Source organism: Kryptolebias marmoratus, linkage group LG14, assembly GCF_001649575.2.
Source record: "Kryptolebias marmoratus isolate JLee-2015 linkage group LG14, ASM164957v2, whole genome shotgun sequence".
Lineage (NCBI taxonomy): Eukaryota > Metazoa > Chordata > Actinopteri > Cyprinodontiformes > Rivulidae > Kryptolebias > Kryptolebias marmoratus.
Window position 1 is genome coordinate 24,666,139 of NC_051443.1, and position 13,324 is coordinate 24,679,462.

Genomic DNA, 13,324 nt, shown 5'->3' on the forward strand with positions numbered 1-13,324 from the left:
GGACAGGACACCGGCGATCCTTCGCTGCGGACACGGACAGGACGCCGGTGATCCTTCGCTGCGGACAGGGACAGGACGCCGGTGATCCTTCGCTGCGGACAGGGACAGGACGCCGGTGATCCTTCGCTGCGGACACGGACAGGACGCCGGTGATCCTTCGCTGCGGACAGGGACAGGACGCCGGTGATCCTTTGTTGCGGACAGGGACAGGACACTGGTGTTCCTTTGTTGCGGTCAGAGACGCCGGCGTTCCTTCACTGTGGACATGGACAGGACGCCGGTGATCCTTCGCTGTGGACAGGGACAGGGACGCCAGCATTCCTTCGCCTTCCAGCTCACGGCAGGTTTGACCCTCGGTCGCTCCGGGACACTAACCAGTTTGCGTCCATTGGAGGGGGACAGGTGACTACTGGTCAACAAGTGACGTCAAATCTGTCATTTTTGAGCCGGCAAAGAGAAACTTCAAGCTGCAGTCGACCATGATCACTAACAGGAAGTGAATTTAAAACATTTAGGAGAATGTTCGGATGCATTTGGACTCTGTATGGATAAAAGACGTTCATAAAGTCAAACATTTCCTCTTCAGGCCCGTGATGTTTAAAGGAAACAGACTTTAGAGAATTCAGTGTAAAAAAAAAAGTTTTATTTATTAGACTTTTCTGTGAAACACTCAGGAGATCACGAACTACAAAAACAGGAAGTCACAAACTAAAAGACATGATTGTCGCCACGTCCCCGAAACGCTCGTCCACAGAGACTCAGAGAGGTTCGGGTTCGGTACAAAAATATCTGCAATAAAAAGGTGATTGTCTCTGCCGAGGACCGACTGTTCGAATTCGGCCCGGAGCGCCTCACATCGTCCCGCTTCACCACAGAGACGTTCGGCAGTTTTTAGGACCAGCGTCCGCTCCAGTGACGGCGGGTGGGTTCGATTTTTTAAAATTTAAAACCGTTTTCTTGATCCTCTGGTTGCTTCAGGAGTCTGAACAGGAAGGCACTTGACAGTTTTTCCCCCGGAGACGACTTTCGCGTACCGGCGGCGAAGCGCCGAGGCGTCTCGCGGGTTCACGGTCGGAGGCGTGTTCCGATCCGAGAACCGCCCCCCGAGGCGTTCAGGAGGAGAAAAACTACAGAAACGGTCAAATAAAGAGTCCCGATTCGTCAAATGGAGAAACTGAAGTTGGATCTTTTTAAACCTTCGAATGTTCAGAAGTTTATTCCTGAAAGTTTTAAAGTTTAAATTTAATCTTTTCGGTTTTATTTCCTCAAAGACACGATCTGTTCCCGTTTCGTTGGTCGAATCTGTGACAAAACACCAAATAAAGTTTTAACTCAGATCACCGTCAGCTGAGAGGCGATTCTGTCAGTTCAGATCGTCTAAATGAAGCCGTTTCTTCGGCTGTTTGTAAAGAACGCAACAGAAGGAGCCCAGATTTTAGCTAACAGCACTTTGGAAATCAGCCGAAGGAGCAAAAATCAACAAAAAAAATTCATCTGAACAAAATGTTTTTATGACGAGCTGAAGGCAATTTAGTTGCAGGGGTCTCGAACCCTTCTCAATTTAGTTGCAGGGGTCTCAAACTCTTCTCAGTTTAGTTGCAGGGGTCTCAAACCCTTCTCAGTTTAGTTGCAGGGGTCTCAAACCCTTCTCAATTTAGTTGCAGGGGTCTCGAATCCTTCTCAGTTTAGTTGCAGGGGTCTCGAATCCTTCTCAGTTTAGTTGCAGGGGTCTCAAACCCTTCTCAATTTAGTTGCAGGTGTGTCTAAAGTGAAGTAAATCATAAACCTGAGGGTGTTTGGACTAAAAACAAAGCAGCAACTAAATTTTAAAACATCAAAAACACGTCTGGAAACACCTTCGCAGGTAAAAGACTCGCTGGACTTGTTGACGTTTCCTCGGCTGAGGCGGTCGAACTCCGGCGAAGGGAAACAGAAACAAACTGAATATTTACATCAGGACATCTCCGGCGTGACGGATAAAAGTGGCCCGTTTGGGCGGACGCACGCTCTCTGTACAACACGAAGACAACGGCCTAAAAAAAAAAAACGACAATAATTTAAACAAAAAAAGTGAAATTAGTGTTGAAGCGGACATCTTGGCAGGAAATGTGACTGCGAGTGGAGAGTTCAGAGAGGCTGTAACCGTGGCAACCAGGAGCGACGGGCTCACTTCCTGGTTACAGCTCGGTGTCGTTGTATTTCTGCGGGTTGTAGTAGCCCTTCCTGGCCTGGTCGGAGAGCTGGCGCCGGTACTCCACCTCCCTGTCCTCGTGTCCTCTGGTCTCCGAGTACGGCGGCCTGGGCATCGCCTGCGGCTCGGCGTTGGACCTGCCGACAGCCCGGGGGAGGGGGCGGGGGCGGGGTTTTAGCATCGCAGCAGAAACAAAACCAACTCGATTTGTCAGCGGCGCTCACCCGATGGGCTGCGGGCGGTTCAGGTTGGGCTTCGGCAGTTTCACCGGGACGGCATAGATGTCCGGATGCTTCTGGGCGATTTCCAGCTGAGCAGAAACAGGAGCAGACCCAGATATGTCACAACTGATGCCGCTCGAGAGGAAAAACGCTAAATAAATCAGGACATCAGGTTAACGAGGAGGAAAGATTTGTTCCGGCTGCTGGAAGCGGCCATCTTAACTCAGCCTTGCATATAAAACCAACAAAGAAGGAATCGAACCACCGAGCTTTTTACTTCCTTCAAAAACTTCCTTTAAATTTAGCTAGCATGTTGCTACTTTTAGCTTTTAGCTAGCATTTTGATGCTTTTAGGTAGTTTTACTGTCAACTTACTGATATGCTACATTTAGCTTTAAGCTAGCATTTAGCTACTTTTACCTTTTAATATGTTTAGCTTTCTGATAAGGTTTTACAACTTACACATTTAGCTAGCATTTTGGTTTTCAGCTTCAATATTTTACTACTTTTAGCTAGCATGTTGCTATTTCTAGCTTTTAGCTAGCATTTTGCTGCTTTTACTTTTTAGCTTTAAGCTATCACTTTACTACTTTTAGATAGCATTTTGCTACTTTTAGCTTGTGTTTTGATGCTTTTAGGTAGTTTTACGGTTAACTTAGTGTTTGGCACATTTAGCTTAAAGCTAGCATTTTGCTACTTTTATCTGAAAGCTACTCATATAAAATTGTTATCTGAAAGGTAAGACTACAACTTACACATTTAGCTAGCATGTTGCTATTTCTAGCTTTTAGCTAGCATTTCGCTAATTTTAAATGTTAGCTAGCATTATGCTAGTTTTAGCTTTTAGTTACCATTTTGCTGATTTTAACTTTAAGCCAGCAATTTTCCATTTTTAAGTTTTTTAAATAAAGTTTAAAGTTACATTTTAGCTAGTTTTTGTATTTGTAGCTTTAAGCTAACACTTTAGTAGTTTTAGCTAACATTTGTTTTCTTCTTGCAGCTCTCAAATAATGTTTTGTTCCTCCAACAGTTTAGAGATTTGAAACTTTAAATGTTTTCATGCTTTGACCTTTGACCTCCTGTTTTGTCCTTTTAGCTTCTTTTAGCTTCTACAGCAGTTTTAGCTGCTCCAGTAAAGTTCAGCTCTCAGCTAAATCAAATTTATCTGATTTTAGAAGCTTCCAGATCCAAACCCAGCAGAAAGTCCTCCTCCTCCTCCCCCTCCTCCACTTACCCAACCTCCCCCTAATCCTCCCTTCCTCCTCCCTCCTCTTCCTCTCCATCTTTCTACTTACCCACCCTCTCATTCATTTTTCCTCCATCTCTCCCCCTCCTCCTCCCCTCCTTCCTTCCTCCCTCCCTCCCTTCTACTCCTCCTCTGCTCCATCCTTCCTCTCCCCCATTTCATTCATTTTTCCTCCATCTCTCCCCCTCCTGCTCCTCTCCCCGTTCCCCCTCCCTTCTCCATCCCCTCTCACTCCATCCCTCTTTTCCTCCTTCTTGCCCCCTAATCATCCCTCCCCCTCCTCCCCCTCTTCTACTTACCCAGCCTCTCATTCATTCCCTCCCCCCCTAATCCTCCCTTCCTCCTCCCTCCTACTCCCCTTCATCCCTGCTCCTCTCTCCCTCCTCTTCCTCTCCATCTTTCTACTTACCCACCCTCTCATTCATTTTTCCTCCATCTCTCCCCCCTCCTCTTCCCCTCCTTCCTTCCTCCCTCCCTCCCTTCTACTCCTCCTCTGCTCTACCCTTCCTCTCCCCCATTTCATTCATTTTTCCTCCCCCCTCCCTCCCCCTCAGACGTGGGAGTCACTGACTCGAGCGTTCTCCGCCTCCTGCAGCTCCAGGAGCCTCTGAGCTCGGGCCAGGTGGTCCATCTTCTCGAACGCTTTGATCTGGAAGAAAAAACTAAATTAATTCCTCCCCGATCCTAAGAACAACAACAAGTAAACATCAACAACAACAGGTAAACAGACGCTGCACGACCACAGGGAGTGAGAGTAAAAACAGATGAAGATGGGTTCCAAAACAAACTAAAATCTTCTGACGTCCAACAGATTTATTCAAAAGAAACTAAAATTAACTCATAAATTAAAACTTTTATTAATAATTTTTCAGCTGAAGTTTGTTTTAATTTGATTTATTTCTCCCATTTTGTCGGACGAGTTAAAAACTTTCTCTGAAACCATCTTTGAAAACTAAAAACCTGTAAATGTTTAAATATTTCCTGAAAGGCGGCGGGCGATCATGTAACCGACCAGGTCTGTCTGTTAGCGAAATATCTCCCGAACTTCACCCAATTCAAGATGGTCGCCACGGCTACCCAACTAATTTCATCATGGTCGCCTTAAATCTGAAATATGTAGCTAAAGTCTTTAATTTTAAAGGTAAAGAAATTTAAAATTCGTCGTTTTTGATCCATTTCTGCCGTAATTTTAAAATAATTCAATAAAATCAGTTAAAGCTGCGTTTATTCGGATGCTGACCGGATAAATAGAGTTTATATTTTTGTGTTGGAACCCAGAAACACAGCGTGAGTTACCTGGTTACCCGCTCGCTGTAGGCGAAGAAAAGGAAAGGAAGGAAGGAAGGAAGGAAGGAAGGAAGGAAGGAAGGAAGGAAGGAAGGAAGGAAGCAGATAAAGTGATTCACCGAGTCGAGAGCAGAAACTAAAGATCAGGCTGACAGAAACGGGACAGAATCGGGTTTCGTCCGGACCTTTCCCAGGAAGGACTTGTTGGCGGGGTCCTCCTCGTCCTTCGCGGCGCCCTGGTCCTCCGGCGGCGGCGGCGGCAGCAGTGGGTTCGGGCGGGCGGCGGCGGGCTTCAGGGCCACGGGCGGGGGGCCCGTCCGGACGGCGCCGGCTGCGTCGCTGCTGATGGTGCTGCTGGAGTGAGACTCGTAGCTCCGCGTCGAGTCGGACCGGGTCTGGGTCCGCACCTGGAACAGGTTGGTGACCCGTTTACTTCCTGTTTGGGCTCAGACCGTTTCCTGTTTTCATCCAACTGATTTCTGCTGCTTCAGCCGTTTCAAAAAGATTTAACTTTATTTACAAACATCAGCTTCAGCTACTGCCTCCTTTTTTGTCTTTTTATGCTATTTTAAGCTACCATTCGGCTAGGTTTTTAGCTTTTAGTTGCTTTTAGTTCCTAGCTATATTTTTTTGATACAATTAGCTTTTAGCTCTCCTTGTGTTACAATTAGCTTTTAGCTCTCCTTTCAGTATGATTAGCTTTTAGCTCTAATCTTGCTCCGTTTAGCCAACATTTACTTTCAGCTAATAGCTAACCCTTTCACCTCGCTGCGACACGTTTCAAACAGACAAACTGAATCAGCTCGTTACAAACAGTCGGGAGGTTCTCACCTTCGGGGGTTCAGGGATAAAGGAGGGGGGCGGGCTGGGGTCTCTGTTCAGCACCTCTCTGCTTCCTGCTCTCTTCATACGCGGCGGCGCAGGGAGGGGCTTCTACGGGGGCGGACGCACAGCGAGTTATGACATCACACACGAGGAAACCGGCGGTTAGAACACGAGGGTCGGCTGTAAAAAGCAAACGCCTCACCTCGTCCGGCAGCACGGGCTCCGACGACCGGCTGATGGCCGACACGGGCTGCGGCTCGTCCAGCGGCTCGTCCAGCTCGTTGTCCGTGTAAGCCCCGCCCTCGTCCGCCGTGTCGTCGTAGTCGCTGGTCAGGCGGCTGTCCATGCTGAGGTAGTCGGCGCTCATGGCCGACAGGTAGGACATGCGGTCGTCGTGGAGGTCCAGGTCCTCCTCCGAGCCGTCCATCTGGAGAGCGAAGAGAGAAACGTGACGCCGCTGTCCGGATAAAAAAACCGAGGCGTCTGATTGGACGACTCACCTTGCCCTCGGAGACCCACACCGCCCGTTCCTGCTGCTCCCGGATGGAGTCCTTCACGCTGCCGTACCACGCGTCGTTCGCCGAGTTCAGATCGATGGTCGCTGAAAACGAAAGCAGAGCTGAGCGGGAGGGTCCCCCGGTTAACGCGTCCGGGCGCCGTCCGGAGCGCGGCTCACCTGTGAACAGGTGTGAGCAGGTCTTCTTCAGCCGCACCGCCTGCTCGTACAGCTTCCTGGCGCTGCGGTTGGAGCCGGGCATCAGGCGGCTCCTCATGGTCTTCACGCCCTGCTTGCTGTCCGGGTTCAGGAACACCACGATGGGATACCACTGCGTGTAGTTCAGCGTGTCCACGGCTTTCGGAGTGACGTCCAGCAGAGCGTGGAGGTCCTAGGGAGGGGGGCGGAGCCTAAACATTAGGTGATCCGACAGGGCTGCAGCTAGAGGAGGGCTGCAGCTAGAGGAGGGCTGAGCAACGAAGAAGCTAAAACTGGGACGCTAATGCTAAGACAGGCAGAAGAGGCTTAAATGAGGCAAACGGCTGCTGAAAATCACCAGAAATGAGAAGAACAACAGCTGAAAACAGCAGAACAGAAGCTAAAATTAACAAAACTGAAGCTAAAATCAACAAACCAGTTGCTAAAATCAGCAGGACAGTAGCTAAAATCAGCGAAACAGTAGCTAAAATCAGCAAAACAGAAGCTAAAATCAGCAGAACAGAAGCTAAAATCAGCAGAACAGCAGATAAAAATGAGCAAAACAAGCTAAAATCAACAAACAAGCTAAAATCAGCAAAACAGAAGCTAAAGTCAGCAAAACAGTAGCTAAAATCAGAAAAACAGTAGCTAAAAATCAGAAAAACAGTAGCTAAAAATCAGAAAAACAGTAGCTAAAATCAGCAAAACTGAAGCTAAAAATCAGCAAAACTAGTTTAAAGAGGCAAAACAGATGCTAAAGCTAGAGACATTTGTGAAACAGCTAAAATGAGTAAAACCTGATGCTAAAGCTGAAATTGAGAAACCACTGGCTACCAGTAGCTAAAAGCAGCAAAAAAAAAAGTTAAATTCAGCAAAACAGAAGCTAAAATCAGTAAACAGAAGCTAAAATCAGCAAAACAGTAGCTAAAATCAGCAAAACAGTAGCTAAAATCAGCAAAACAGAAGCTAAAGTCAGCAAAACAGTAGCTAAAATCAGCAAAACAGTAGCTAAAATCTGCAAAACAGTAGCTAAAATCTGCAAAACAGTAGCTAAAATCAGCAAAACTGTAGCTGAAGTCAGCAAAACAGTAATCTAAAATGAGGCAAAACACACTACAGCTAAAAATATTTGTGAAACAGGATTTAAAATGAGTAAAACCAGATGCTACAGCTAAAATTATCAAACCACTAGCTAAAAGTAGCAAAACGTTAGCTAAAGTTTAGATTAAAACAGATCAGTGTTTTTGAAGGAACTGAAAAGATCTCCATGCGTTTCTACGGTGAATATTAAAGTAAGTCGGAGCGCTCTGTTCCCAATAACAGCCGAACGTTTTGATGCAAGAAAAGCACGAAGTTAGCTGAAGAAGTTAAGCAGCTAAAAGAGGAGAACCAGGAAAGCGGCACACCTGTTCGATGATCTGTCGGATGGTGTTCAGTCTCACGACTCCAGAGGATTTCTCACTTCCTGCGTCCTTCGGCTCCGTTTCTAAACCAGGAAGAATTTTCACAAAGCTGAAAACAGGTTTTGGGATTTTCTTTGTTTGTTTGCAAAAATTTAAAAAAAAAACAGCGACGCTTACTGGCAATGATGAACTCCTCCGGGAGGTCGTTGGCAAGTTTTTCATTCACCGCGTCGGAAATGGGCCCAAATATCACCACGGGTCTCCTGAAACCGGCTGAACCGGACAAAGAAAACCATCAACAACCAGGAAAAGAACCAGCGAGCGCCTCGGAGGATCCTGCAGCCGAAGGGGCGGGTCGCCGGATACCTTCACGCAGCACCACCCTCTCGTAGGCCGGGAACCGCGTGGTGACCGGCGCCACGCTCGTGTCGTCTCGGTTCTTACGGAGGTCCTTCTTCTTCGCCGCCCTCTGACCTCTCAGCCTCCAGAAGTCGCCTCTGTCGTTGCCCGAGGCAGCGCGGGCGGCGTTCTGGACATTTGCCACCTGCTCCGCCCTGCGAGACAAAAAAAAACCTCCAATAAGAATCTTCTAAATGGAACGCTTCCCGACCGATCCAATCTCAAAACCCAACATGGCTGCCAACGGACCTGCTCTTGTTGGGGATGATCCCTTTCTCCAGCAGCTGGTTGTCCTTGTCGGTTCGGATCGCCAGCCAGTGGCCCAGCTTGCCGTCGTAAAGCGTGTCGGTGACTTTGAAGATCTCGCCGCGGGTGAAAGGCAGGCTCTGCGGCGCCTCCTTCTCGTACTCGAAGTGGGTTCTGATGAAGAACGAGTCGCCTCTGCCAGAAGCCAGAATGTCTTCGTACACTGAGACAGAAAAGACGGGAGTCTTACTTCCGGTTCAATCGGAATTTTAAGGAGATGTTATCGATCCGATTACATACCTTCAGGTTTGCTCTGAGCGAGAATGCTGATTTCCTCTCCTTTAGGGATCTCCAGGAGGTAGAGGACGGCATCTTCACGCACCATCCCCCTGAAGTCCACGGCGTTCACCTGAAAGCGACAACGTTAGACCTTCCTGCCCCGAGTCTACGTGACAGCTACGAGTCTGCGCGTGATTTCTTCTGCGGACCTTCATGATCTGGTCTCCCGTGCGGAGACCCTCCTGCTCGGCAGCGCTGTCCTCCTGGACGCCGGCGACAAAGATGCCGACATCGTTTCCTCCTGCCAGCCTCAGACCCACGCTGTCGCCTTTCACGAAACGCACCATCACCGTGTTCGGCCTGCGTCACGCCAAAAAACAAAACAAAAACGGGTGAACAAAAGCCTCCAGGTTCTCCGAAGAGGAACCATCGTTGAAACACTGACCCGTATACTTCCTGGTCTTCCATGTTTGGCTTCAGAGGAACTTTTGGTGGAACCTTCGGAGGAACCTGGACCCTCGGGGCGGCGGCTGGCGCTGCAGAAGTAAAAGTTGGTTCAGCTGAACTCATCGCCTCACAGGAGGTTATCGATTAAATGTTTACAGGCGTTTACCTGGTGGCGTTTCAGATCGAGGCTCCTCCCTCTCTGCTTGCAAAGGGGGCGTGTCTTCAACGTTTCTGTCCGCGCCTCTGAATGGTGTCGGCATGGCGCCCATTTTTGCCAACCTGTTGGGCGGGTCCTCTCTAGTAACACAGTTAAAGTTAAATTTAGAGGCGGGACTTCCTGTTGAGCGCATGTTCAACAAACCACAGGAGTTCCCCAGGGTCCGCTGCTGGGACCCTTTCCATTTAGAATCTACGTCAACTCCTCAGGCCCGGCCATTCAACACCGATACGCCGATGACGCCCGACTTTATCACCGTTCCTCTAAAGAACGAGTCCTTCAGCCTGAACCTCGGTTCTTCTTTCTGACACAAACCATTGTTGGTTTTTGTTCAACCATCAGCCCATTAAACCAGATTTTAACTGCAGCGCCGGGAAGAAGAAAGTCCACCATTTTCCATAAAAATGATTGGGTCTTTATCGGGTTCTAAAATCATTCAACGCTAACCTCAAGTGGACAAAAACACTCAACAGGTCCAGCAGGTTGCAGAACCTCCTCCAGCAGCAGGACTCTCAGTGGGTTCCTGGTTGTGGAGGAGTTGTGGCCCACTCTTCTTTCCAGCATTTCTGCTCAGCTCTCTGAGGTTCTGGTTCTGGACCGTTCTGTTTGTTGGACAGATGGCCTCACATCTGACTCCAGAATCAGCCCAAACCATCAGCCCTCCGCCGCTGTGCTGACAGCTGCAGTGCATTCTGGGTAAACATCTGTCCTCTGGTTCTGGTTCTGCTCCAGAAGTCTTGTGGTTCCTTCAAGTCGAGCTGCCGTGTTGTTTTTAGAGAGAAGAGGCTTTAACCTTTGACCTGCTGACTGAGGCCTGTAGAGGTCATTGCTGAAGTCTTTCCACCTTAAATCTTTGGTCTTTGGTCTTCCAGCAGGTCCTAATAAAGTTCTAGATCCTCAAGGGTCCACCAAACACCAAGTGTGACCCATTAGCTTCCTGAATCAAAATAAAATCACTAATTCTCTTTTAAACAGGAGGTAAAACTGAGAAATGCTTTAGTTTCCAGGACGACTGACTGGTGGACGTTTGAGCTTTTGGTATTTTGAAGGAAACATAATCTGGCATCACATTTTTATCCAGCAGCTTCAGCTCAGACTGTTGGAACAGAGGCGTCCTTTTCCAACCCTCAAGAATTTCCAGGAACCCGTTCAGAGGAAGAGACAATAAATGTGTCTGCTGCGTTTAAATAAATACATAAATGTAAATACACACGTAACCAGCGCGGACCTGTGAGCTCTTCCTTTATTAAGCCCAAGATTAGAAACCCAACATTTCATCATCATCTCTGATGTTTTAACCGATGAGGGCTGAGCTTCGTGAGCCGTTTCTCAACATAATCCTGCATTATCCTAATTGTTTCTGAAACGGGGCTCAGAATTCAGATCTACAGCCGGGATGTGAGGCTAAAATCACGTTTTATGAAGTTCTTCGGTTGCCTTCGATTCTTAAAAAGCACAGATCAAAATAAATATTAAAAATGGAGAAATTTAACAAAATGACTTTCTGGAGACGAGTTCGATGGTCAGACGAGACAAAAGTGGACAGTTTGGTCCAATGGGAACCATCGGATCAAAGAGCTAAAATAAGCAAAACCGCAGCTAAGAGCTAAAATAAACAAAACCGTAGCTACGAGCTAAAATAAGCAAAACTGTAGCTACGAGCTAAAATAAGCAAAACCGTAGCTAAAAGCTAAAATAAGCAAAACTAGCTAAGAGCTAAAATAAACAAAACCGTAGCTAAGAGCTAAAATAAACAAAACTGTAGCTATGAGCTAAAATAAGCAAAACCGTAGCTAAAAGCTAAAATAAGCAAAACTGTAGCTAAGAGCTAAAATAAACAAAACCGTAGCTAAGAGCTGAAATAAACAAAGCTGTAGCTACGAGCTAAAATAAGCAAAACCGCAGCTAAGAGCTAAAATAAGCAAAACCGCAGCTACGAGCTAAAATAAACAAAACTGTAGCTAAGAGCTAAAGTTAAATGTGAAGCAATTGGAGAGGTTCTAAACGAGTTTCTCTGAGGATTTTCTTGTAAATAAAGTTAAATATTTTGAAAAGTAGAAAAGCTTCAAACAGCTAAAGTCCCAGCAGCCGTCTCTTTTGACCTTAAAGCAGCAGAAAGTTTGCAGATTTTACAGCTAAAAAACATCCAGAAGCTGCGAATGCTGAACCTTCTCAGGACACGAAACTCGACAGTTCGATCCCCGATTATCTGAAAGTGAAGCTCAGAGCCTGAAGTTTACCAGGAACGGATCCAGGGGCGCTCCGGCTGAGAAACAGCTGAACGGCTGAGTACCTGGGTTTGTCCCGGATCCTCTCGGTGGACGAGTGGGACGACAGGTCCGAGTGCTGAACCCGTCTGTCATCCTGTGGGGAATAAGAGCGGTACGACTCGATCTCAGAGATATCTGCAAAACACGACAGACAAAATGAAAATCGTCTAGCTCGTCTGAAGACTCGGAAAGATGATTTTTATCCACAAACTGATCCCGTTTCTCCAAACACGAGAAGAAACGGGCGGGTTCGTGCTCCTCGGGTTCTACAGGAAGTCAGGAGAACCTGAACATAACGGGATGACATCACCTCGCTGCAGGCGAGGGAACACTTTCACACACGCAGACAAAACCAGGCAAAGTGGGTCACGGGTCTTTGGGCTGTTCCCCCCTCCCCCCTCCCTGCAACCAGACCCGACCAATCACAGCACGCCATCAGGTCATGTGACAAGAAAAACAGGTATAAAGAGTGAGCAACCGTGAGTTTGGAGGATGACTGTCAGGTGAAAGAATATTTAAATACGACTAAAAGGTGATGAGAGTAAAAGCTTTATTTAATGAGCGTAAAAACAGGTTACAGCAACAGTAATTATTGGCAACAAACGTTCACATGCAGTGGGTTTCTATGTGATGATGAGGATGGCGGTGATGACCACGACGAGCGCTCGCCACGCGTGCATTCACACCGGGAAGCTCCTGCCGCTTTTCGGCTTCGGGGATCTCTCACCATCGAGCTCCGAGTCGCTGTCGACCATCGGCGGGATCCGGATCAGGACCTGGCGCCGGTCCCTCTGCACCACCAGCTGCAGCCTACCGCGGGACTTCTCGATCAGCTTCCCGGCGTCGCTGAGGGACAGGTTCTCCGTCACCGTGCCGTTGATCTGAAAGACCCGTTTGGACCGACTCTCAACGTGGAAATGAAACGGAGACGTAAAAAACGGCGGCGGAGGGTTTGGGCGCCGTACCTTAAGGATGATGTCGCCTTCCTGCAGGTTGCCGTCGCGCCCGGCGAGCCCGGTGCTGGTCATCTCTTTGATGAAGAGCTGGCTGCCCAGACGAAGGCCGTACTCTGAGGGAAAAACAAACAAACGGATGTTTTCACCAACGTCTGAGCCACTGGAGTCAACCTAATTCAAGATGGCTGCCACAGCTAATCTCACTGAGACGACGGCAGGCTATGAAATAATGTGCGGGGCCAGGACTACGGTTCTGCACTTTTTAAAAATCACAAAATTCAACGTTCATTGAGGATTCTGGACGTTTCTGCCCTGATTTGTTTTTGATTCCGTCGGCGAGTCGAAAATGAGTCGCCGCTGCGTCTCCGGCGGACGCTCTGAGTCTATAAGCGGTTCCAGCGGCGCCTCACCTTCGTTGGGGTGGTGCTTCAGCAGCAGCACGTTCACAGGCTTCTCCAGCGGCTCCAGGTCCCGGGTGGGGCGCGGCAGAGGGATGGGCGCCGGAGGAGGCGACGGCGAGCGGTCCAGGCGGTCCCTGCTCCCGCTCCGCCTCGCCGGCTCGTCGAACCTCCTCGGGTCCTGATCCCGCCCCCACCCGGGGCTGTGGTCGCGGTCCAGCGTGCGCTCGCTGCGGTAGCGGCGG

At 48.4% G+C, this 13,324-nt stretch overlaps 1 protein-coding gene across 5 annotated transcripts in view; it reads right to left on the reverse strand.

The window, feature by feature from the left end:
• Positions 1–621: 621 nt before the first annotated feature.
• tjp2a (tight junction protein 2a (zona occludens 2)) overlaps positions 622–13,324 on the reverse strand; it is a 33,001-nt gene continuing 20,298 nt past the window's right edge. For 3 of the 5 annotated variants that reach the window (XM_037979351.1, XM_037979350.1, XM_037979349.1), the window contains 20 exons: positions 13,092–13,231; positions 12,691–12,794; positions 12,453–12,606; positions 11,749–11,860; positions 9,405–9,535; positions 9,237–9,327; positions 9,001–9,151; positions 8,813–8,921; positions 8,516–8,735; positions 8,234–8,421; positions 8,045–8,140; positions 7,871–7,950; positions 6,447–6,657; positions 6,271–6,371; positions 5,973–6,197; positions 5,777–5,878; positions 5,131–5,352; positions 4,230–4,307; positions 2,416–2,501; positions 622–2,328 (listed from right to left, as the gene is read on the reverse strand). In XM_037979351.1, coding sequence (XP_037835279.1) covers positions 2,178–2,328; positions 2,416–2,501; positions 4,230–4,307; positions 5,131–5,352; positions 5,777–5,878; positions 5,973–6,197; positions 6,271–6,371; positions 6,447–6,657; positions 7,871–7,950; positions 8,045–8,140; positions 8,234–8,421; positions 8,516–8,735; positions 8,813–8,921; positions 9,001–9,151; positions 9,237–9,327; positions 9,405–9,535; positions 11,749–11,860; positions 12,453–12,606; positions 12,691–12,794; positions 13,092–13,231 — 2,752 coding nt within the window. In that variant the 3' untranslated portion in view covers positions 622–2,177. Of the gene's footprint in view, positions 2,329–2,415; positions 2,502–4,229; positions 4,308–5,130; positions 5,353–5,776; positions 5,879–5,972; positions 6,198–6,270; positions 6,372–6,446; positions 6,658–7,870; positions 7,951–8,044; positions 8,141–8,233; positions 8,422–8,515; positions 8,736–8,812; positions 8,922–9,000; positions 9,152–9,236; positions 9,328–9,404; positions 9,536–11,748; positions 11,861–12,452; positions 12,607–12,690; positions 12,795–13,091; positions 13,310–13,324 lie in introns of all 5 variants that reach the window. The other 2 variants (XM_037979352.1, XM_025009758.2) reach the window with 2 other exon arrangements.